Source organism: Haplochromis burtoni, unplaced genomic scaffold (assembly GCF_018398535.1).
Source record: "Haplochromis burtoni strain Fernald_Lab_line unplaced genomic scaffold, NCSU_Asbu1 Contig_85, whole genome shotgun sequence".
NCBI lineage: Eukaryota > Metazoa > Chordata > Actinopteri > Cichliformes > Cichlidae > Haplochromis > Haplochromis burtoni.
The window spans coordinates 678283-704202 of NW_024582446.1; the positions used below are offsets into that span (position 1 = coordinate 678283).

At 42.4% G+C, this 25920-nt stretch overlaps 1 protein-coding gene across 1 annotated transcript; it reads left to right on the top strand.

The window, feature by feature from the left end:
* Positions 1 to 2255: 2255 nt before the first annotated feature.
* Positions 2256 to 21382, top strand: crip2 (cysteine-rich protein 2). The gene is made up of 8 exons (XM_005925994.2): positions 2256 to 2435; positions 14493 to 14587; positions 17585 to 17642; positions 17890 to 18021; positions 18752 to 18820; positions 18952 to 19046; positions 19597 to 19654; positions 19901 to 21382. Exons 1-8 carry the CDS (start codon positions 2393 to 2395, stop codon positions 19966 to 19968), a joined length of 618 nt encoding a protein of 205 aa, XP_005926056.1. The 5' UTR covers positions 2256 to 2392; the 3' UTR covers positions 19969 to 21382.
* The last annotated feature ends 4538 nt before the right edge of the window (positions 21383 to 25920 follow it).

Sequence of the window (25920 nt, forward strand, 5' to 3'; positions counted from 1 at the left end):
TTCTGTCTATCCCTGTGGGGCTAGACTCTTGATCTGCTCGGAAAGAGCATTGCGGGTTTGAACCAAACACCAGATCAGAATCAAGCTAAAAGTAAAACTGGTGGCCTGAATACGTTCGCTCCGGTCTCCGTGGCATTACCCACTCCTCAAAATCATCAAATCACATCACACCGCTGTCAGGGGCACCTGGTCCCTCACTTGTCATTCAGTTTTGGCTCCATATATTTTTTGACACTGAAATGAATAAAATCAAGTTCTCAAACTTTGGTTGTTTGTAGTGCATAGATGCAGGTAGTGGGGATAATACACCCCCTCTTTTATCTTTATCATGTGTTCAATGAGCCAAGGGTTTTGCAGAACACTGCCCTTCAGTTTCACTCTCTTAGTCCTCTTTGTCTCCAATTCACTCCATAGAAAATTTGACCTCTCCTCTCAGCAGCTTTGAGTGCATGCTGCAGCTGAACGGGCAGCAAACCTGCAACCACAGCACACAGCCGAAAGGTGAACTGTAACGAACTCATGTTCTCTGTGAAACCCCACCAGATGATCAACTGTTTAACTGCAGAGTGCACAATTTTGCTGCCATTGAGAAGCCTTTCCAACCGTTAGTCTAAGGTCTTTTAAAAACAGTGAACTCATAGATAAGGAGGGACCGGTTACAGGCATGCTGACGGGTGCTAATCAGCTGGGACACAGATGTGGGAAATTTCAGTGTGTCTGTTCCTAGGTCAGGACCTGTTCTGTGTCACTAAGCAGATAGACCAGGCAATAGCAATGTGTGAATGTGATGATCTCAGTTACTCCCAAGATTGGAAAGAGGCAGACACTCTGCCGGAGGAAGTGATAATCTCTTGAGTGTTTTAATAAGTCATCATAAGTGAGGGCAACAGCTACATGTCATCCTGGGCTGTGTGAACTTCTGCTGCTGCTTTCCAGCTCTGCCTATCACTCTCAGTGGGCCTAATTTGTCATGAAGCCAGGAAGCCTTCTAAAGGGAAAGCTGATCCACCCAAGCCACGTTTCAGCAGCATCTTCCTTTGCCTAACAAATTCCTACGAGTCACTCACTCTGAAAGAAAGCATTGTGATTCATCCAACCACTGCCTACTCCTCCTGTGGAAATAGGGAAAAGGAAGTGGGAGTGCGTTTGCCCCAGTGGACTGGCCCACCACTTGCCCAAAAGCATTCCCGCCTGAACATGACTGACTATGGCAGACAGGCTGGCCCATAGAGAAGGCGGTTGCCTTTAAGGACAGCTCGTAAGACTTAAAACTCAAAATCAAGCTTGAAAGATTCTGAAGCTGAAGCATGTTTTAAAGAAAGCAGATTATACAGCATGTCATTTAGCCGTGTTTAAAGTTAAAGTGTGCATGAGAGACAACAACCCCCCTTATCTTAATTAAATACAAGTTAATTAAGATATGATAACTGGGTAAAAATGAGAAGAAACAGAAAGCATATGAAGGGAAGCAGCTGAAACAAATAAAAATATTTAAAAAAATAAGGGAGATTCAGCAAGGCTGATTTCCGCAGGCAGGTTCTTATAAGGGATCAGAGCTGTGATCCCTAAAGCATGGATCACCTTTTGTCTTTGCTTTGGCTACAGGGACGTCCAGGAGACCCAGAGGATTCCAGATTGTGCAAAGCTAGAAGCTGGGTTACTGCCTCTTTAGTAAGATAAAGGTAAAGGTTTTTCAGTAAGCAACTAGGTAGCTAAACTCAATAGTTAAAGTAGGATTTTCAGATTTCTAAAGTAACAAAGCCTCATCCCAATCCTGACATCAGCAAGAGACAAACTTTTCAACACTCACACATTAAACAGACACATTGTTTGGAACACAATTTAAAATCAATGGATTTTACTTACCATGGGAAAAGCTTCCCCAGACATTCAATCCATATTCATGTGACTAAACAGGATAAAGATGTTGACTAGTTGCTGTTTTGTTTTGTTTTATGAAGAATTATGTTGCCAGAAATTGTAATACAAAAGCACACAAGCATTAAAGTGCACTTTCAGTGACGAACAAGTAACATTTGTCTAATTGTCTAAGCTCATATAGTGTAGGATGCAACGTATAAGTTCTGCAAATTACACAATCAATTTTCAGTAGAGCTTTTCGGAAAATTCACTGAAAACTTCGGCGTTTTTACCAGTCTGTCGTGAAATTGTGACATTTCCCACCATTCTTGAAGGGGGCATTAGGAGTGTTTTCATAGCGTGGGGGGCGGAGCTATGTAAATGACGAGCCGTTAGCTGAATAGATGCTCCAGCTTCTGTGAGCGGAGCGGGACACTTGCTGTTGAGAGCAGAGCTAGAGGACGATTAGAGAGTAGAGACCGCTGCGGACAACTAAAACACATCACTTTCACTCGAACCACCACACTCAAAAATGGCCTCAAAGTGTCCTAAGTGTGAGAAGACGGTGTATTTCGGTAAGTGATTCCCGGTTTAAGGGATCCAGCGTGTTTAAATTACTTTTTGGCTCGTTAGCTAAATATACTCATCACAGCAATCAATGTAATTTTTATTTTTACATTAATCCTCTTAATTTAGAAATCCCATGAGCGGTGCTTTGAATGGGATATAAACTATTTTTGATATTTTTCAAAGTCCATTCATTGAAAAATAAAAAGACAAACATTTGACCTAGCACTAGCATTTACACTCATTTGCTAAAAATGGCTGATTTTTAAATGAGGTTCTGAATGTAAACATGAACTGGGTGTATTTTGTTTGAAGAATTTGTGAAACTGTAGCTAACTGTATAACTTAATGTATAATGATGTGTAAAGGAATATCTCTTTCAGCTAAACCTCCTAACATGTCTTATTAGACTAAAGGTTGCTGACAAAGTAAATGATTCACAGAGAAATACTTTGATAAACCTAGAAGCCGACGTGAAAGTGGGGTTAGTGTAAACAAAAGACCCAATAAGTGAAAACAAAGTGCAAACATTTAATAGATTTTATTTTTGTACACTAAATGCTTCTAACTTATGTGAATGGAAACATGCCCTGTTTACACTTGTCTACACAAGACTGGATGAATGATTTATCTTATTTCAACACTGATCTGTGGCATTTTTAATTTGTTGTGTTTGGTAAACATCCAAGCCTGGCAGTTGGCTTTGGAGAGTTGGCTGATGCAGGCCGTTGCCAAGAGTGCAGAAATGCCATATGCTGAGATTGCCCACTCAAGAGAGGAGCGGAGCAACATCATGCTGCGTCAGTGGGATGAAAACCTGAAAACATGCATCTTTCACATCTTTGTAAATAAAAATATGAAAACAAGACACCCACTTGAGCCGTGAGCTTCGACTCGGTCACAGTGAGAGTGATCGCACCTTATATTCATTGCAACAGATGTTTACAGTGCAAAGTAATCTACGCGCAGAGCGCTGGATTAAAGGAGAGCATTTACATCTGAAAGCTGCACTTGGCATGCTCACTCCTCAGTTTGTTTTTATTGCTGTTATGCAGTTGAACTTTTGAGTATTTCTGTTTGACTGCATGCTGGGGGAAAAAAAATCTTGGGTACCGATCTGTTGTACACTTCACAGCACACATCTGAGCTGTTACGGGGGTCAAAACCAATTATGTTAGTGGATGGAAGTCCTCTTATGTAACACGGGTGGCAGTGAATATCCCAGCTGCTGCTCATCCTATGGGTCCCGAGAGTCATCGGCATGGAATAATATCAGCACAAATAAGATTTATTTTCCTCCAATACAAATCTTATGCACCGTACCCGTAATGCGCTGCAGTGGGTGAGTCACAGCTCCTTAGTGATGTGTGATGTTTTTTTATGTAACATGTTGAGATCCAGGCTAGCGGAGTTATTTTTGGTTGGGGTGTGTTATTGGGTGGAGAGCAATGAAGATGACGGCGTAGGCCTACTGGAAGCCAGTGCGTACTAAATTAACTGCACTCATCCAGCGAAGGAGATCAGGGGAGGTGTGAATGGAGGTATTATTAAAGTTTTAGCCATTTCAAGGGAGGCTGTGAAAACTATGACGAGACAAGGGAGAGGTCAGGGAGGGAGAAGAGTTTAGCTGCCCACAGGCTGAGCGTCAACATGTCAGTGATGAAGTTCAGATATTGTAGATGAGCTCAGTGGCTCCACCTACACACGCCCTCCTCTCAGCCATTTGGTTTTGCAGAGTGATGAAAAATGCAGAGCAGAGATCAATTTTCAGCTCTGCAAAACTGTTAAAGTCAGAGGGGAAAGGCATGAATGGGGGTGTAAAGTGGAAAATAAAAACTCTGTGCTTTAGAAATGCACCGTGACATGTGTTGTTGATGGAGAAAATTGTCTATTTTCCGTCTTATTTTGCTCTACCCCTTTTCTTCTTTTGGTGATGGTTTGTGGTGTGCTGTATAGATGGGCCCACCCTGCTGTTCCCCACCTGGTCTTCTTGCTGATTGGCTGAGTCCCACTGTAGGACTTTGGGGGTTGGGGACATTATTTCAAGTGGCCTCGGTGAGCCGCAGTCTGGGATGGAAATTCTTTCGGTTTGGGGAAAAGGAGGGTTTTTTTATTATTATTTTCCTTTCAGTTTTAAAGGACAGCTGTCTTCCGGTGGTGACAGTTCAATTTCATTGCCACTCGATGCACATGTTGGAACGTTTTCTCTACTTTTAAAGCTTCTGCAGCCTAAAAGCGCAGGCTTATTTTTAAGAAACCCAAATAAGCAGTAGCAGAAAAAGGAAGCTGCTCTTGATGCTGGTATTAAAAGAATGCAAACATCTCAGAGATGGTCACTTCTTAATTGCAGGGCTTGCTTACTAAAATTCTCAGCGTCCACATTGCGGTGACGCGTCTGTTAGTTCCTGTGGTATGGAGATGCTCATAATACACGGGGCACTATTTGCTGACACTGTTGGCGTGTGAAGGAGGACAAAACGGCTCGCTGAGCTTGTTTCGAGCACCCAAGTTCAGCCGAGTGATGCAATTCTTGTTCATAACAAACGGGAGCAATGCATCTTTGTGCAGCTAACTGAACAAATGAGAGCTTAATGGGAACTAATGGTGTTCTGCTGCGAGTTTCCCTTTTCTCTCTTTCATTCAGTAGTCTTTCTCACTCTGGCTCTCTTTCCTCTTTTTCGGTCAGCAATGCCTCAGGCCCTGAATTCCTCTTCCCGGTTTATTTTTTTCTTTAAACTACAAGGACTGGGGGAAATGGGGTGAGATGGCTCGCCTTTATTTAAACTGAGACTCTCAAAGTGCTTCATGCATTATAATGAGAAAGGACATCTCTATTCACACAGGGCTCTTTCTGTCTCTCCGTACATTTGTCCTTCTAGTGAGACCGAATACTTTCGTCTCCTCAGTCTGACCACAGAGACCAGGGCACTGTTTCCCACACACCATCTTTTTTTTAAACCCCGCTTTTACCCCAAACAGCTACACAATACCCCTATTTTTTCCCCCTCACCTCTTCTCTGTCGACGCTAGAGTACCCTGTTTTCCACTTGGCTGCCCAGTGGGCTGTGTGAATGTGCCTTTTCAGTTATGTAACATCATTTCTTGAGTTGTTGCCTCTTGTTCAGTGCCATTGCATAACCTATCAGCTCCTGTGTGCCACTCAATGAGAGTCCCTTTTCTCTGCCTTTTTGAGGCACAAATATGATCCCCTAATGGAGATGGCATTAAGCTGGGTGCTGACAATTGAGCTCCCCACTACCCCACCTCCCCACACAGGTCAAGCCTTCCAGCAGTGCGACCTGTTACATAACGGCACAGAGGAAACAAAGGTGGATGTGTGCATTTCACCCAAATAGCTTGCTCATTACATTAGTTCTAGAGATTGCATTATTACAACACACCTTCTTTATATTTTTTTTTACAAATAGATTTTGTTCAGCAAGCACAATTTGTTGTATTTATGTTCTAAACGTATCGCTATGTTGAAGCCCTCTATACATAGAGAGTACATGTGCAGTCACGTGGCAGGTTTCCAGTAAAAACTGGAGGCTGATAAAACACAGAACACTAGGTGATAGATTGTAAATCATATAGATATGAGGTATAGTTGGATAACAGGTTTTGTTTGTGTGAGATGGAAAAACTGTTAGAAGTTCAGAAGCAAAATATGATAGAGTGCAAGAGAAACTGGCATGACGTACATGAACCATGTGACTTATTTGTCACTCAAGGTTAATATATCAGAAAATCCAAGTTTGTCTGAGAAATTCAACAGAGTTTTCAGTAGATTGAGTTTTATTTGGAGCTGTTTGAAAATAATCTTTTTGCCCTGTCTGCAACCAGCTACCAAAACACCCACTGTTTCTATGACAACAGTGGATCGAAACATGAAAGTTAGCTTTCGATAGCAAATCGGTAAGTAAGTGGGCTAGACTTGTAGCTGCTTAGTCTTACCTAGTTAGACCATCACTAACACACTAGACTGTATATAAAAGATGGCGATAACCCCATGATGTCACCCATTGTTTTAAGGCTCTTTTGAAGCCATTAGCATTTTGCTCGTTTTAGTGTTTTTGGTCATCTCAGGTTTATCTGGAACCAAAACTGATGATATTTACTAATTTATATGCTTGTTAGGTAACAGGATGTGTTCACACTGCCTATTGGTGCTAAATATAAAAGACCAAAGATATAAAACATTAGAATTTTAGCCTGTGTAACAGGAGTACAGATTTCTTGGATGGGCTGTTATTACAATTAACCATAGAGGAAGCCATATTTGCCATATTTGAAATGCTCTAAAAGCCTGGCACACAGCTAGCATCAACCTCCCAGACAAAGTGGCTGTGCCCCGATCATGCTTAAGTTTAGCCCTAATATAATTGAAAGAAGTCATTTTAACATGGGTTTATATGGATTGGCTTGATTTAAATCGCTGTAGGAACTGCACATTTTGCCAGTGGATATGAAATTTCTTTTTTTCTGTTTGTGTTAACCGAAAAGTAGCCACTACAGATACATTTGCTGCCCCAAATGGCTAATGCTGGTGTTATTGTGGATGTTACCACTGGGTCCTTGTTATTAAAAATCACATGTCAATTTAAAAGTGTTGTGCACTTTTAAATCGAGGCACTCCAGTACACCACACTCTTCTGTTTTAATACTCCACTTTACACAGCTCAGATGATTTCACTTAGCTGCTACATTTTCTGCCTCCGTCATATGATGTCTCTTTCCCTCAGGGCTTCATTATCAAAATTACCTCTGGCTGGAGCTAAAGAAATTTCAGTGATCCTGCCTACACTTCTGAATGCATTGCCCGCTACTCTAAGCTGTACATGCAGAATAGATCTTTTAGAAATCCCTGAAGCTGGGCTAAGTGTCCTGACTGGTTAGAGAAGAAATGTGGTGTAGGGGTAAGCATGCGTAGGGGTTTGGGGAGGGTGAGCATGTCACTGAGACGGACTGCGGTGAGGGTGCTTTGCCTGCGGCTCCTTTGACCAGCCCAGACAGGATGCAAGTCAACTGCAGTCCATTTACGTCAGTCAACAGGATTCACGCGGTCTGCCTTTTTTTTATTCACAGAGGGAGGGGAGAAAGGGAGAAAGCCTGGGGAGGAAACCTCGCCTTGGCTGAGGCGACAGACGACCTCCAAAGCTAAGTTTTGCTATGGGGTTGCATCAGCCAACAGGAGACTCGTCCAAAAAAGTGTTTCCTACCCGCTCTTTAGCATGGCTCTCCACCCTGCGCTGTCACTGAGCACCACAGGGAACTGCAGACACACATTCATCCTGAACAGATCAATTATGATGTTCGACACAGCAGTGCCAGGGTCAGCTTAGTTTTAGTTTAAACAGATATAGCACTGGACAGTCTTAAAACTATTTTCTTGTCAAGAGGGGATGGATTTTTTTTTAACAAATTATCCCTCAGAGCTTCCTTCCTTAACATGATTGTAAATTTTAAAGAAAACTTGCTGATGGCCACAGCTCTATCAAGTTAATAGAACAATTTGATTCCACTTAGGCAGGATAAAGATGCCACAAATGAACACATTCCTTACTTTAAAACGCCCCCAAAGTCACTTGTGAGGCTTAATTCCCCTGTGGGTGCAAATGAATGGCCATTGTCTTTAAGTTGAGTAAAAGGTCACAAGTCCTTGAGGGTATTTGTACTTTAGAGAGCTGAACAGTAAGAGGATGCAGAGGAGGAAACACAGGCTGCTTATTTTTTTCCTTTCTTACATCCCTCTGTGTACCCTTCACGCTTGAGTCCAACGTTGCCTTTGGGGCCCTTTACTCTGCCAGTCAGGTGTGTGGTGCTTATTAGGACATGCAGTCATCGTGCTGCTGCGACAAAAGCCAAAAAAGCGAAACACCCGCGTGGACTCAGCTGTCACTGATGGATGAAAGGAATGAGAAAAAGGATGGAGAGGGAGTGTGTGTGTCTGTGTGTGTCTCTGCGTGCACGCGCGCGCGCGTGTGTGTGTGTTTTGGTTTGTAAGTGTGTTTAATAGGGCTTTATTGTGGGAAAAGCTGAACAGATGGGTCCACATTACCAGAAGGTGCAACAGAACAGAAGCCAGCCAGCCATGAGTTCAAGATATTTACAATAACATCGGTTACATCATGAACATTACGAAAGACTTGATCGCTTAATCACTTGCAAAAATGTAAATAAGCTACTAATTTGATGTCTGCACGCTGCGTCAAGCTAATTCAGAGCACTTTCAAACCGCCGATTTTTATATACCTTTGGCTTTGATGCTGTAGAGTTCTCTTAAACATACAAACCAGGACCCGGTACAGTCATTTTTTATTTTATTTTTTTAAATCTCATTGCAGAAATGAGCTCCAGCTGCATGCAGAGCTGTGGCCCTGTTGTCTTCCTCTTTGTCAAACACATTAGATTTTCCCCCCACTGCACCCTGATTGAATTATTGAGTGATAAGAGAGCACCCATATGCGATTCCAGAGCCTGCCCCCCCCCCCGGCTGACATTCCTCCCGCACTGCATGGTGGGAGATCAGCTGGGTAAATGTTTTTCAGTACGTCGAGCCCCTTTATCTGTTATGACTCCGAGTTAGGCAGCAGACAAATTTCCTCCTGACCCGGGGTGAGTACATCAGGCTGTCGTCAGCTCTGGTGTCTCGATGCAGCTCCTTCATTACTGTTGACAATCAAGCAACTGTGATTAAGTCATTTGGAGAAATGGCCCCTTAATGCTTATTTCCTCTGAAGACCCCTTGTTAAAGTCCTGTTGCTTAATGTTCTGTGCAATTACCAGATGTTTGTAGACCATTTGCTGAAGGCCTTCTCCGGTGCCTCTCCCTTTATAGGCTGAGGAACTTTGTCTGAGCATAACAGCGTTCGGCCTTAATGCAGTCTGGTGCATAATGGCATCTTGTAGCTGAACAAACAAGGTAAATCAAGTTATAACCTGCTTAAAGTTCTCTGAGGTACTACTGTGTTTGCAAGTGGAGCAGATATTCTTACCAGCTGAAACTCAATCACACAAGTAATTTGTTTTCAGACATCCTGAATCTACTTGATGTTGAATTGCTGTTTTTATCCTCTGCATTAGACGTCTTATGATTTCAATTTCCCAGGGAAAAGTTAGACACAAAGTTAGAATAATGATGCTGTGACTCCTAATAAAACAATAAGACCAGATTATTGGGTTGGGGATCCACTGGAGAGGATGTTAGTGCTGTAATTTCTTTATAAATGGGTCATGGGTTGTGCAGTACTGTATCTCGAGTTTTGTCTCCTTTACTTTGACTAATGCATAAATCAGTGAGAAGAGGGATCAGCAGCAGGCTCACTCGGTGATTTAAACCATATTGACAATGCAATCAGGGCAACCGAGCGCGGACTGAAGAGCTTAGACCAGGAATTTACAAATGAAGTTAAGCAGCTTACAGTGGTGCAGGTATCATATGGTTATAGTGATGACCTCCGTCCAGCACTCTTTCTCATTTAAAGCTCGGTGTTCCCGCAGTAGCATCATCTCTGTCAGGACTGCATCTGCATGGAGAAATTTATTTTCACTTCTAAGTTCAACAAATTAAGAGATTTTGTTTTGTTTTTTATGCTTGAATGCAAATACTTTGCAGTAAATAACTGACGTCTGGGACACGAGGTCGTTGCCAAATACCGAGTTCCCACCCTTGAGATATTTTGCCAGGCTATTATTGCAGCTGTCTTTGGTTGATGCTTGTTTGTGGGCCTTTCTGTTTTTATTTTCCTTCTTCAACATAAAAGAGTAACCCAGTTCCACTGGCAGCCTTATGTTACAGTCGCACTGGGGAAAGCGACCAAATTATTGTGACCATGTGCAATGAACTTGTTGCCTTTGAACTGGTTGTTTCAAAGATGGAGACAAGGTCTGCGACCGTTCAGTCAGTTGGTGTCTTCAAAATGATGTTGGTGTGCCGAGATGGCAGTAAAATGTCAATAGCACGGAGCCAGTGTGCTATCAGTTTGGGTCACAATAACTACTTACAGAGTTCAGAGGTCATCCAGAACGTCAGTTAAAAAACAAATTCAGAAATTCAGGCTACGTCCACACTAGCCCGGATAGATTTGAAAATGGCGTTTTCGTCTGAAAACGCTCGGCGTCCACACTAGCGTTTTCAGTCGTTTTCACAGAGTTGCGCGTCCACATTGAAATGGTCGAAAACGCTTACGTTCCAGTACTGCGCATGCGTGAAACGCAAGAAGATTCGACCTGCCTCATTTCTGTTTGCCGCTTATTTACTTTCCGGCTCTTTGAAACGTCGCGGCAGAATGTTGAAGAAAAGCACCGAGTTTTTTAAATGGACTAACAATGAGGTGGAGTTGTTGCTACGAGTAACACAAAAGTACAAAGTTGCAAAAGCGAGTGAGAGTTAAAGAATTTGAAGAAAAGCTATCTGGAGCATGTACATACTGATATTAAGCTTTAATAGGGCTGTCAAAACTGAACGCAAACAAAACTGCTGTATGATGCCCTCCGCTATCTTAGTTTTATTGGTCACACGACTGGATCATATGACTAACACGTGTCATCGTTTTCAAAAGTCTGCATTTTCGCTGTCCACACTGCAACGCGAAAGCTTCGTTTTTGAGAGCGTTTTCAAAACGGTGCGTTTTCCTTGTGCGAAAACGGCATCTCAGTGTGGACTGTCAGTGTGGGGGCCAAAACAGAGAGAAAACGATGCGTTTTCAAACGAAAACACATCAGTGTGGACGTAGCCTCAAAAATCTTCACTAATCTGCCTGAGAGTGATTGCAGTCAGCATGTTGAATGCCATTGTTTAAAGACAGGTTGCCTTCCACCAGGCAGCATGTCCCCTGTAATTAAAAGCGGTCGCCCAGAGGTTGAGGGTGTTGCTCAAGGTAAATCTCTTATATATGCATTCATAAAGCTGTTATTGAAGCCTGTTGGTGTCGGTGTTTAACTCACCAATGAAATCTTTCTTGCACCAAAGGCTGATTTTTGGCACTCCTAAAGGTCTCTTGCCGATGGCCTCATTTCTTTGGACCACGTATTAAGTTTCTTAGATCAGCTATCAAATGCAAGCTCAAGACTTGGTGTCATGTCACTATATCTTATGTCACATTTAATTTAGTTGCTGTGTTTTGGGTTAGGCAGCAGTCACACTCATTAATATTTGCAATCTACTGTGTGACAGTAGTGGTTCTTCACCCCGCTGTTTTCAGCCCCCGGCTATTTCAACGCAGTTAGAAGCCATGAATTGTTGGCATTACTTCAGCTATAAAGCAAAAGCAGAAAGGAATGTCAGGTGAGGTGCTCCACCACTGTTCAGCAGTGATTTCCTTAAGGACTTCCATTGTTTACATCAAGTCATGGTGGAATCCTTTTTTTGTGTGTGCTTTTGAGTGAAGCAAATCGCATGTTGTCGTGAGAGAAGACAGTCTGGCTAAAAGGATTTGGCACATTCTCGTCGGTGTTGACAGTGTAAATGTGAGTATCCGGAGAGGAGCCTGCTTGTTTACACAAGTGGGTGCATTTACCCTAATGTTGTTGCCGTAACCAGGTAGAGGAAAATGCGATGGCATTTTATTTGCTTTATTTGCACCCACACTGTTACTATTTTGGGATACTGAGACCATCTATCGTCCCTCGGCGCAGTCATTATGTAACTTTTATTTATTTATTTTAAATGTGTTTTTTTTTTCCCCCCCCTTTCCTTTTGAAAAGCCTGGCAAAAGAAAAAACCAAAACCAAAAGAACCAACCTTAATTTAAGGGTCCGGGGATGTAGATCCCCTCTACCTTCCCCCACTCTATAACTCCCCCCACTCTATATTCCCCCATCACATAACAGAGAGAGACAAGCTCACTCCTCTTACAACAGCAGCCGGCTTTTAAATCAGGGAGCCTTCAAACAGTGGACAGTCACTCATAGAGGAACAAGGACATGCTGGCGAGGCTCTGACGTCCGTTTCCATTCATACACTGACTTCAGATCTGTCTGGAGGTGTGTCTGTATTCATGAATCTGCCCTGGCAGGCCCCCTGTAGCCCATTTATGCAGCTTATTTTAACACTGAATACGTGTCAAGAAGTAGATTCGTGTCCTCAGATTTATGATGAAACAAATCAAACGCTCATACAGACAAGGCAGAACCCTTATTGGTTGTATTTGCACTCTCTTCAAACATCATCTCAAGATACTGTAAAGATGTGAAAGAAACCTGAAAATGCATGCGCTAATCCTGCAAACAGGTTAAAACAGGTTAAAAGGTCTTTCCTGTGAAGTATTGCTAGAGTTAAAGCTGAAACATCAAAAGGAGCTACAGTGTCCATGCAAATCTTTCTGTCACATGTATGTGCAGCAGCTACACATGTATCATTCTGCATCCCCCTCTTTCCACTATTCTCCAGGGTCTTGTTGTTGCCCTTTTTGTCTCATTGTTGTAACGGCCAGTGAAACTGTTTGTAAGTGGAAACCTCAGCAGGGTGTAATCAGATCTCCCAAAGCGATCCTTTCCACACCAAAGTCCAAATCTAATTTTTGTCATTCGCATCAAATCAAATCAAATTTAACTTGGTTATCCAAAGAACAAAGTTGATTTAATCAGACGAGCCCAAAATATAAAGACGCCGTAGAAAAATTAACAGAAGACGGTCGGTTCAAACAGCATTTCCAGAAGAAAGGCAGTGCATCATGACCTGAGACGTGCTATTGCTTCCAAAATGAGTAGGACGCATAGATACACAAGGCTCAGAACTTACTCTTTTGTCATATGGAAGTTTGCAATCATTGCAAATACTAATAAATTTTAGTGATATAAAAATAGACAAGTGCTTTCAGTACTTTCCTTGTTTGTTTGTTTTTTCTCAAAGTCGAGAGTCTGCGTATCTTAAGTCTAGTCTTTATTACTGTTCAAATTGTTGCTGACACGTGACCACAGTGCTTTTCTGATTTCAATTAGATGTAATAAAGAAATGCCTTCATAAAGCAAAAACTTATAACTTTAATGAGGTTTGGTCAGAAGACAATCTGTTCCAGCCTGAGACAGCGCTGCTATTGTGATTGTCATTAAATGCACACAACCCGGTAAAATCATGCGTTACAGTAGTAAGCAGGGCTTCCATATCAAAGTGTCCTAGTGGAAGTTTGCGAATTCAGACAGATGTTTTGTCAGTGAGCTTCACCTAGCTAGCCAAGCTAACTCCTGTAGTAGTTCATCATATGTAGCAAAAGGACTGTTTCACGACTCAACATCTCAAATTTCTTAAGTCCTAAAACAACTTGAATTCCTGGTTTTATAGCACAGGAAGAAAACGACATCAGAAGGAATGAATGCATGCCCGATGTGCATATGTTTGTGTTTTTTCCAGTCTTGGGTATGTAAGGAAGCAGATTCCCGTATCCGGCTATTTGTGCCCTGCCTTGATAAGGGAAGGTGTTTCCTCTGCTGCCTCTGTGACTCCTTAGGGCTCATTGTGTTGAAGCAGTGGTGATTTATTATTGGAAAGTGTATAATAAGGCTCCCTGGCTTGTCTACAGGGCCAGTTCGACTGGATGACTCGGGGGAGGGGGTGGAGGGGTAATGGAAATGCAGTTGGAGGACTGCATCCAGCAGGATGGGTATACTGTAAATCGGGGGATGGGTGTTTGTGTGTTTGTGGGTGTAACACAAAAGAATTGGGTTAGATGTTGGCAACCCCCTGCTGCTAACGCTGGTCTGGGACTAACACAGCTGTCCGTCTATCCTTCGGTGACATCATCACAGCATCCTGTGCGGTACACAGGCATTCCCACTCTCCCCACCTCCTATACCAACCCCCCACTCTCCCCTCATCCCCAGTTGGCATGTTGACAGGTTTTCAATCGGGCCACAGAGATACAGTACGAGGTTATTGTGGAGAGTGAAGCAATGAGGGACGTCATTCCTCCAGGCGATGACTGATTGAACAGCACGCACAAAGCCCAACACAGCTGATGGGGAAAATAAAAGGCTGTTGTTTCAAGTAATCTATATAAATGTTGTTTTATGCCCGTGGTTGCACTTACGCACTTCTTCTTTCTTTGTTTTTTGTCTTTCTTGTGCAGCTGAAAAGGTGTCATCACTGGGGAAGGACTGGCACAAACTGTGCCTCAAATGCGACCGCTGCAACAAGCTGCTGAACGCCGGGGGCCACGCTGAGGTCAGTAAGAGCTAACGGTGCTGCTGTGTGCTGCTGATCTACATGCGTGCAAATTCTTATCTGGTTCTTCAGCTAAGCATTTTCCCCCATCATCTGTTAATCTCTTCTGTTTAGTTTTCCATTAAGTGTTTTGCTCTAATGGCTCACAGAAATTCATGAAGTGCCACAGTAAAGTGGCCAATTTTGGCATGTTAGAAGTTTAAATCAGAGGACTGTTTTTGCTTGATGAATAACAAACGTGGGGTTATTATTGCCAAACAGCTTACAGGAATAATCTGGTTTTCAAACTGATTAATATGGAAGAAAGATTATTTTGTAGTTTGCTTCACATTTGTGACACTTTTGCTTTTATTTTTATTTGTTGCTAAAATATAACTTTCTGCTGGCAATGTAATTGAATTGGGGGGGCTCTGTATCTGCAGGCGGGACAGTGATATGGCCCTCAGCACTGATGTGAATTACTCTAATTAAAGCTCTCCTCTTAATAGCGACTGATAAGCTATTTATGAACTAGTTTTCTGTTAATGCAAGTTCCATTTCCAGTAGTTAAGCCTTTTTTTTCTGCAAATAATAATCGCAGCACAGTACAGGTGGCCAGAAAGAATCAAGTCTGCAACATTACTAATTGACACAAGACGTTTGGCTTTTCCACAGGGAGTTTTTGCATTTTGAGGGAAACTTAAAAAAGGTGTCTTAACCTCAAATATTTAAAATCTCATTAAACTTAAAGAATACAATCTTTTCAAATAGAAGCTTTGTATTTGGGGTAGAGTTTATTTCACTGACCTTTTGTAATTTTTGCAGGAAACTGCTGAGGGGGATGTCCCTTTTCCTTCCTTGTTTCATGTCTGGTTGCATCTGTCAATATGTTTTGTCCCCATGGGAATTTGACCCTCTTTAGTCCTGCAGGATGAGTCGCTTTCAGATCCTTCCTCTCAGTCTTGTGTAACCAAACCACTCTATCATGTCTCAGCATACTGTAGTTTCCCCTGACTATTCACGATCTGGCACCTTCACCCTGGGGGCTTTCTTATCTCACCCTTTTTATTTGCCTTTCATAGGCCGGCCAACAATTCAATTTCACCTTCTTGGATGTCACTCAGACACCTTTTTGAGTCTCTCGCTTTGGTTAAGGAGGATATGATCTCAGCCTCTTTGTACACAAAACCAATTTCCCTGCAGACCGCAAAGGATGCAGCTCTGCTGTTTTAATCTCTTTGTGATTACAGTAATGTAGTAGTCACAGTCTCTCTGAGGCCTGCACTCTCTCTGCCCACCATCCTCTCCGTCCTCCCTCTCTCTCCATGGACGGCATCCAAACCCGAACCAGTCCATGTGACATTTCATATTTTTTTAAAAAAAATGTAAAGGGACTGTGGGATTGCCTGGGAGAGGGTTTGATGTCATCTAAAACCTGGTATGCAGAGGGTTGTGAACTTCTTCTTTAAAAGGAATTAAAGGGACAGGATGAAGCCCAGTGCGGTCAGTTGTTTGTGGGCTAAAGGAAGGAAGCAGCTCTCTCTGGTTCATGCAGTGACCAGAAATCAAAGAGTTAATGTGAAAAGTCTCCACATTGGACCTTGAATGTGTGTAAATGTGGCAAATTTAGGCGCTGATGAAATGAATGAGGGTTAACCGAATGGAAATTAAGCAACTTGCAGTAAAGAAGGTGAAACTGTCTGGGGGAAAATGCTGAAATGCTGGAAACCTGTCATCCTAAAACACCTACAGTGCAACATGTGCTGTGTATAAAATGAGGGGAAACAAAGGAATGTGAGAAGTCTGAAGTTAATCCACCTTCCTTTTAGTGTTTCACATGGCACCTCCAGTCCAGCGCAACAGTGAGAAGTTGTTGAGGTACAGAGCATAACAGGAGGATAAAAAAAAAGGTCAGGAAAGAATAGAAATTTGAGAAGAATAGATGGAAAAGACAGATTTAAACTTCAGGATGTAGGAGTTGAACTGCTGGGAACAGAGTGGGTCGTTCTGCTATGGATAATCCAGTTTCAGGGTCTCTTTGGCTCTGGATGGGTTATGTCTGGTGCCATAGGGGGACTCTGTACATGAGGCTGTTAACAGTACACTCTTGACAGAGGAGCCCTTTGTTTTCTGAGAAAGTCACTTACTCATAGCCTGGCATCGGCACCCCTACCTTCATGGATCTCGTAAGTGTTTAACAGGAAGCGTGAAAGGAGTGTGTGGCTGCTTTAACAGTAGCTGATCCTGTCCCGGTTGATACATTATTAAAGCTGAAAGAGCAGGCTTTTTTTTTTTTTTTTTTGCTCTTAGAAAAGGAGCTCATGTGGCCAAAGCAGAGGGGATTGTGGGTATGTGCGTTGTTTAACGGCAAATGCCTGTTTTTGTGGGGTCTTTTCTGTTTTTTTCACCTCTACCACCCTGAGCCTGGCACCTAGCCTGCTGAATTACTTGATTCTTCTCATCTATGGGCATTGAGCTCTGGACCAGTGGCCACCCTGGCTCTCAGCCCTGATCCCCTACCCAGGCTGGTCACATGCTCCTGCATTGACCGCCACATTCCCAGCATGCATCAGCAACAGGCCATTTTTGACTAGATTTTTTTTTTTTCTCCCCTTCCTCAAGTGGAAACTCACAGCGCTCCCGCATATGCAGACACATGGCTCACTGTGAAGTGTGGCGTGAATTTATCAACACAGGCCTGTTGCTTGGATACGGCCACTGTCATCAAAGTAACCTGTGACAGTGACATCATCATTAGGAAGAAGTGAGGTGAAGGGGGGAAATGAACAGGAGTCAGCTCCATTTTTGGATATAGTCACTCCATCTTTTCATACACCTAAATAAAAGACCAAAATTAAAAATGTGACATCAGAAAGGAGTGTCAGAAATATGACTTCTCAGAAATGTCACGCCCAGTTTTCCCTTTTGCGTCGGTATATATTTTTTTGTCCTTTTATATGCATGTTGTATCAGTTTGTTTCATCCATAAGTCATGGTGTTTTTCTCTTTCTCCTGCAGCACGACGGAAGGCCCTACTGCCACAAACCATGCTATGCTGCCCTCTTTGGGCCAAAAGGTGAAGTGCAAGTCAACTTCACCTACTTGAGTTCCTGTCAGGTCTTTGTACACCATGTTATCACGTCTTAATAAGCACATAAATAAGCAAAAAAATGAAATAAATAAATAAGATATATGGAAAATTGGTTGATTTATCAGGAAAAATAAATCTGTTTTGTTTTTCCACATTTCTTTGCATTTCTGTGTTGCTGTTACTGACCTCGCCACCAAAGTCCGCCCCTCACTTCACTCTTATACATTTGCAGGTGTGAACATTGGTGGAGCAGGTTCGTATGTGTATGATACCCCTGCCAACAACAACGGGTCTCCCACCAGCGTAGATTCAGCCTCCAAAGCTGAAGAGAAGCGTGCTTACGCACCCAAGGCACCATCAAAAGGTAAACAGGAAAGTGTATTCATGCTGCAAATTTGTGGCTCTTTCAGCTGCTAGGATTTTTGGGGTTTTTTTCTCCCGATGAAGATTTGGGTGTTTGCAAGAAGCTGCTGGTCAGAAGGGAAGCGGCTGACTCAGTGATAAGAAAGTCGGTGTGCAAAGTCTCTTGAGGCTTGAAGGGGATTTTTTTTTTTTTTTTAGATGTGTCAGACAAGAGCAGTTGCAAAAGTATTTAAATAGTGTGGATTCAGTTGTTTGGCATTTCTGTAAACTTTCATTATGTGAGAGCTACGTTTGGGCAGTAGATGATAGGAAGATGTGAACTCGTATCATTTCAAAATCAGGAAAGTTGAAAGAAGGTTTTAAAGTTTCTTGAAATATAAAGAGGAAAGATTCTTGTAGTTAAGGTCAGGTGTTGCATGTGGAACAAGGTGTTGCATGTTGTCTTTGCCTTTTGACTCATCTGCTGTTTGCAGCAGACCAAATGATTGGCTCCTGCAGGAAGGTGTTTAAAACTGGCAACCAGAGTATCTAAATCAGCAGCATTAGTGTCTTTACTCAATATTGTTCCCTTGAAGTGTGTAAAAGCTGCTTAGCACTTGGTCCATTTTTATTTTTATTACCCCATGTTATTAGTTGACGAAATTTTACACCTGGGAAAACAGGTGGTCATTTATTTAACCGTTCCCCTTTTGCTTTGCCACTATTGTAATGTGTCTGTAATGTGTCAACAGCTGGCAGCATCACCACTTTTTCTGGGGAGGCCAACCTGTGCCCTCGGTGCAACAAGAAGGTGTATTTCGGTAAGTAGTTTCACGCTTCCAGGAAACGGGGTATTAAGAAACGTGTCTGAGCAAGAAGGTGTGAATCTGCGAAGTGGTTGCAACAGTGTGTCACCAGGGTTGTATACATTTGTGTGTGTTTTCCACCGTAGCCGAGAAGGTGACATCACTGGGCAAGGACTGGCATCGCCCCTGTCTGCGCTGCGAGAGGTGCAGCAAGACTCTTGCTGCTGGCAGCCACGCAGAGGTGAGAAAAACGGGTGTTTTGGCGGAAGGAATTCAGAACAGAAAAGTGGAAAAACTGAAGAGTTGAGAAAAGAAGTGTCGAAAAGAAAATGAGGCAAAACATCTTGAATATGACAAGAACGTACTCTTTGTATTCCTAACCTAAAATCTCTTAAATTAGCAGGTTTGCTACATATAATCCAAATCTGAATTGTCAAGTTTGCCCTTAAAAAGCTTGTCTAACACTCACTGGTTTAAAAATATTAGACAGTCTTAACAGTATGGCAGTTAATGCTTTACACAAATAAAGAAGAAATGATTTGATATGGGGGCAGCACAGTGGTAGGCACCATCGCCTCACCGTGTGTGGTGCTTGCATGTGCCTGCGTGGGTTTGCTCCCCCACTCCAAAGATGTGGGTGTCTGAACTGTCGGGTGTACCGACAACAAGTAGATCTGCTCATTTGCAGAAGTAAATTAACTAATCTTTCTAAAATAAAGCAGAAATGAGAGCTGTCACCCTTTTCTTATTGCTATGGTCGTGTTAATCTTTCTTTTCTTTTCACATTACAGCATGATGGCCAGCCCTACTGCCACAAACCATGCTATGCTGTTCTCTTTGGGCCCAAAGGTAACCGCTAGGGGGTGCTGTCAACCCACCAGTTATCAGCTACACTTGAAGCAGAATGTCTGAGCTGCACATGTTACACATTTCAGTTGTTTCATCATAAGTTTGTATGCTTCACAGAAGCTTCCTCCACTCCGAGGTTAAAAATACAGGAAATGCGTCGCAACCTGTCCTGCTCATGTCGTAGCTTTGCCTCTCCCTCTTGATTAACCCCTGACTCCCACTGCTGTGTCCCTGTGGTTTTTCCAGGTGTGAACACTGGTGGTGTGGGCAGCTACATCTATGACAAGGAGCCCAGTGCAGTGACCCAGCCTTGAGCCTTTTGTCCCCTCAGCCTCACCTCTTTTCTCCACTCGACACTGACCATCAACCACAGTATTATTTGTAGCCTCTTTTCTCTTCCCCACTTGTGTGTCCGTACCTGAGACAACCAGCCTTCTGCTCCAGATCTTCTCCTAAGACTCTGCTTTTCCCCTTTGCGCTAGCTGGATCAGATTTAGCTACACAAGGAATGATTCATTGACTACAAATGCTGCCTAGACATGTGTTAAATGTATTTGCTGCAGGAGCACAAAACACATCAAGCATTCCCACATTAACGATATTGCACACCAGCAATGTTTACACATTTCTAAATGTATATGAACACGATAAATGTCAATAGATTAAAACGTAAAGGTCTTAAATTTTCTAATATTTTACCCACAAAACAGCCTGACCAACAAATGTTTTTGATCATGCATGCTCATTTTAAAGAAAAAAAAAACAATCAGAATGGGATTCTCAGGTGTGCAAAAAAGTGCATTGTGGGTAAGGGAGGTGCAGGTCTTTACTGTGACGTGCTGACAGCCTTAGGAATTTCACCCCGTGGGTGCTGCAGACACAGGTGGTGCTCTGTAGCACGTTGCCAATAAATCTGTGTTTTACAAATGCCATATTTTTAGTTTGGCCACCTGACAACATTCCTCATGTGGAGGGGAAAAATCAATTTTGTTTGGAGACGAGGGAAAAAAAGTCCCGATATGATGTTTAGAAGGTGGGAATGTGGATGTCAGAGCCGATTGTTGATGATTTTTCAGAACTGAGCAAATAAACTGTATGTCAGAATCATGATAATAACATATGATGTGCTAATACATAACAAATGTTCTGACCCAGTTATATACATGAAGTCTTAGTGAAGTTTAAGGAAGGTTGGGCTGCAGACAAACCTGTATTTATTCTTTTCATTCAAGTCCTTTGAGTTTCAAGCCACTGAAGCCCTCCTGGGACTGATTTTTTTTTTTGTGTTTTCTTTTTTGAAGGAGGTCAAATGAGGCTGCATAAGCTGTATAAATCTCTACGATCAAGATTTTTATTATTATTATTTTCAAAGAAGTAACCCTGCTGTTATTTTTCCGAGAGATGACGCATTATTTGAAGTATTATATTTCTTGCCATTAATGAACAAAGTAGCGTAGCTTGTAGAAAGAATAAGACTGCAGACAAGTCATTCTGTAAGAATGTGCATCCTAGTATTACTGTATGACTGTTACTGTGTTTGTTTATTACCTGTTGTACATCGTAGGGCTTAACAGACCCTGCAGGGCTCGCTGTTCGTAGAGCCGAATCGCCCTGCCGCATTCATCTTTTTAATCCCTTGGATAAATATTGCAGAAAGTCTTCATTTGCGCGTGACAGATTCTCAACTCCCTTTTTCTGTTCATGAATTGCAATAAACAAAACACTACACATGGTGTGAATTTGTGGTATTTTCGTCTCGTTTGTTCTCCTAAGATGGATTATGTAAGTTTTTGTGCTTTTGCTTCAGGGGAGAGTTATGTGTCTGCTTTTAAATAAGAGCCAGGGAGCGTCAGTACAGGAAAATGAATGCAAAACATTATTAAAGTAAATGAATCGGTTGATAACCTTCTCGTAAGTAGTGTGTAGAGTTTAAGTAGTGTGGTTAATGGCACAATAATTTAATGTGTTTTATATTAAGGAAAGACATATGAAGCACATCTGCTAGTTTAATTGGTGACATCTGTGTTACAGCTTAGTGTATGTATATGATACTGTCTGTATCACTTTACTTTCAAGTCTATTATTTAGCATGGATAAGCAGTATAAATGTGTACTGAATGGGTAAACCAGTGTAGCTGGAATTGATACAAAGCAATTTTAAGCATTATTAATGTACAGAAACAATTGTTTTTTACTGTTTTTACTGCACAGTCTGAAAGGCCTCGAGTATTATCATCACCCTGCATGGCAGGGGGCGTGACCGCCCATTTTTGTGCGTGTGATAACTTGAGAGAGATGTCACCTGGGCTTGCCCTCTAATAGGTCAAGTTCAGAGGGCAAGTCTTTTGAAAAGCTCGTGAATGAGATAACTCAAAAAGAAAGTCGGGAATTTCAAATTAATACCATAGGTGCAGCTACTGGGAGGCTGAGCAGTAGCACTGGTACGGGCCAGTATTTTTTCCATTTGTTTCAATTTGGCCTTTAAGGCCATGACAAAAGGATTTTTGTCAGTTTAAGAACATAATTTATTAAACTAACGTAGACATATACAAAATTAATGAGCTGTGCAAATCAGTGAGATCAGTGGTGCAGGGTGTGTATGGGTGTAGATGAACACGAGGCAGAATGGAGTGCCAGCCACAGCTTTAATGTCCGGGAGCAGGGAGCAGGTGTTCCCAGTTCATACCGATGAGTTTTTGCTCAGGAGGAAGCTGGAACACGTGCAGTGCAGACGATATTTCTATGTATCAGCATGCCTGCAGAGGGAACGAGTTAACAGCTTTGCACATTTGAATATGTAGTTTTCAGCATGTCGAAACACTGTAACTATTATTCTTCCCATATTTACTTGATATTGGAGTCATTGTCCATGATGCAAATCTCCTGTTTTGCTACATCCCACGGGTGCTCTACTGGACTGGGATCTGGCCCTTTGACATCATTTCAGCTTCGTGACATGATGTGTTATCCGGCTATAAGCTGTGCTAATGCAGGGACGGACATGGTCGGCAACGATGCTCAGGTAGGCTGGGGCATTTAAAGTACGCCTAACTAAGGGGCCCAAAGTATGTAACTACAATTCCTTTCGCCACCAGCTACCTGAACTTGAACCTGAATTCTAGCCTCAGTTTCCTGTTCTTAGACACGAGCAGCACCTCGTGTCTGCGCAATGTTTATTACAAGTGTGTTCAGAGATGCTCTTCTGCATACCTGGGTAAAAAGAGTCATCATTTGAATTTGCATTTAACCAGACAATTTTCTGCAAATTGAAAAAATGGTTGTGTGGGATAATCCCAGAACCGCTGCCCTGATGAACGGCTACCCTGAGGGACGGACACCTGAGCAAGGTAGCGTCCCCACCCACTGCTCCCCGGGCGCTGCACTGGTGGCTGCCCACTGCTTCACTGGGTGAATGGGTTAAATGCAGAGGAGTAATTTCCCTACGGGGACTAACACATACACATTATTATTACATTATTATTATTAGAAGATCAGCAGTTTCTCAAACTGTTCAAACCTTTCATGGTAACTTTGACTATGCTACAGTCAAAATTACTTAAATTACCTTTCTTTAACTTCAGCAAATCATCTTCACTGCGTCTGTGCCTAATTGTATTGAGTTGCCATGTGATTGGTTGATATGTTCTGCATTAGCAATCAGTTGCAGAGATATACTTAATAAACTGGCCACGAGAGTATGAAGGGAATTTGGTTTTCTTTATATTGTTAGGTATTGTAGTTAGTTTGCCCCCTGTTCTGAAGGCTAGAAAGTGTGAACCCAGCACCATGCTGCAATTATGAATGAGTGAGCTATGAGATACGTTACATTGCTGGAGGCTAATACTGTAACTAGTCACAGTATCTAGATACCTTGCTGAAGAAAAACAACATGCTTGAAATGACTGGAAGATGTCAGTTATATCTATCACACACACACATTTCCAAACTTGGTGAGTGAAAGCAGCAGGAATGTCTTCACCCTGCTGCACGGTTTCAGCCTTACATCACTTTTTAACAAGTTTCACAGTATTATAGGTGTGGTTGCATTGCTGCTGCATGGACATGCATGGCAGCACAGTTGCAGCTTATGTCATCATCAAGTCAAAATACAAACTACCAGTTTCTTCCCAGCATTCAGTCACATCTACTAACACTGTGAAAACATCTTTGTATCGTTGGGCTGAACCGCACCCTGAAACCTGTGTGGTTTCCTGGATACCAAACACATTTCTGTATGTACAGAGTCACTGAGCCACCTACACTGTTTCACATCACTGACTACAAGGTCACATGCACCTCGGATGGACTGCCACCTTGTGATGGAGACTGCCAAATAAAACCATCTGCCGCAGGCAAAATTAGACACTCAGGAATTAGAGAGAATACAGTTGTCACCACTCATACAATATACTAGCTTCAGAAATACGGATTGTGATCTTCACCTCCGGTTTAGAACTCGCTAAATGTGAAAGATCCACCGTAGAGTGTCTCATTCAGTGTGCGTAAGTCGTGAGCCAGCACAAAGACTTGCCAAAAATCCACACTCATGTTTTTTTCTGATTTGATATTATCACCAGGATCACAAAAATGAAAGAGGAGCGCCCTATGAACATGTTTAGTTATAGAAAAGCCAACAAACCGGGCAGCGCTAAAATAGAGTCTAACCTTAAACCCTGAGAGAACTGGCAAGTAAAGAGATTTCTTGTGAGAGGTGTCAGATATGGGAGTATTATCTGTTAAAGTAATGTGTCTCATAACTGCTTTTCCAATAAGGTGATTTCAATTCCTCCTTCTCTCTTTTCCTTTTGGACCATTTCCTTTTCATTGAGGGGAGCGAGCTTTGTCTCACATCATAAAACAATATTTCCAGCAGTTATTCCCTAAATAGATATTGCATACTTCCACAGGCCTAACCCATCCACCAGATGTCCAAAAGTTCCAGTAAAGTGACCAAAGCAGCCATACTGTACAAGTATGTAGGCGTAGAGGTCACTCCAATGGATCAGGGACAAATCTGTGGAGACGTCTTTGTCACTTTCCGTGGACGCCCAGTCTTGCAAACGTAAAGCACCTGCTCCCCATGATCAAAATGTGTTTTTTAATTTAGCTTTGTTGCAAAAATACACAACCCTGAGAGTCATTTAAAACGGTAAATTGCTTCCTTTATAGCAGGTATTGTTTGTATTTTGACAGTGGCTCTATTTTTAGTGAACCCAAGCAAGACACATATAGACTGCATGTGAAAGATGCATGACATCGCCTGCTGGTTTAAGTATATCGGCTGCCTTTGCTATGAGGTGACAATTTTTAAATGAGAGGGTGGAGTGTTTAAGCACGGTTAACATGTAACACCCATATACTGTTTGGACACAACACACAGACACAGATACCTGCTACATGTGTCTAGTATCATTGACTGAGACTAATAAGGACTATTCCCAAAATGGGCCGCTCATAAAATACTTAAATTTAGCGCTCTGTCATTAAAGTACAAACTTCTTTGGATGGTCAGTACCTCACAGTGGAGTGGAGAATCTTATTCATGAGTGACAGGAAGATGGGACCAGTGGATTGGTGCAGTGATTTCCCAGTGTTTCTATGTCCCAACCCTTACCTGAGGTCATGAGATCTCTTTAGTGATCAAAAGAGTAAGGTAGTGAAAATAAGCTGCGAAAATGAGATAGGGTGAGGCCCATAGATATCTGAGGGATCTCAGAGTAGAGCATATGCTCCAAAAGAAGCCAGTTGAGGTAAGGATGCACAACTGGGACAAGACCCCAAGACACTGGAGAGCATTGCAGGGGAAAAGGCTGCTTGGAATAGCATGATGAGCCTGCTGATCTCACTTTAAATAAGCAAAGATAATACATGGCTGGATACTCTATTAACACCACAACCATAGCGGTTGAAGATGAGGCCAGGCAGAAAAAGGCTACAACTGTAACCACACCTGTCAACCACACCCTAACTTTAAACCTTTATGGTATCCTGATGGATATGTAATATAAAAAAATAAAACAAATCACCCTTGTACAGTAAGTATGGCAGAAACTATCCATGGAGACCAAAAATGTGTTTTGTATCCAGCTGTAAACATGCTGTTAAAGCGGTTAGGTTGGGCGTTTTAACATCAGAGTCTGTGGGGATTTGCCCTGTTTTGGAGCCAGCCTCAAGTGGTCGCTCCAGGAACTAAGTTTTTGGTTTTGGGCACTTTTCAGTTGTTCAGTGCAGCCCTGGAGATTTTTGCTTTGCTGTGACCAAATCCA

Bases quoted from the DNA above. Each gene is read 5' to 3' on its own strand.
- crip2 (XM_005925994.2), top strand. From the start codon at position 2,393: ATGGCCTCAAAGTGTCCTAAGTGTGAGAAGACGGTGTATTTCG. The intron at 2,436-14,492 runs GTAAGTGATTCC...TTTCTTGTGCAG, and splicing joins TGAGAAGACGGTGTATTTCG to CTGAAAAGGTGTCATCACTG. The intron at 19,655-19,900 runs GTAACCGCTAGG...TGGTTTTTCCAG, and splicing joins TGTTCTCTTTGGGCCCAAAG to GTGTGAACACTGGTGGTGTG.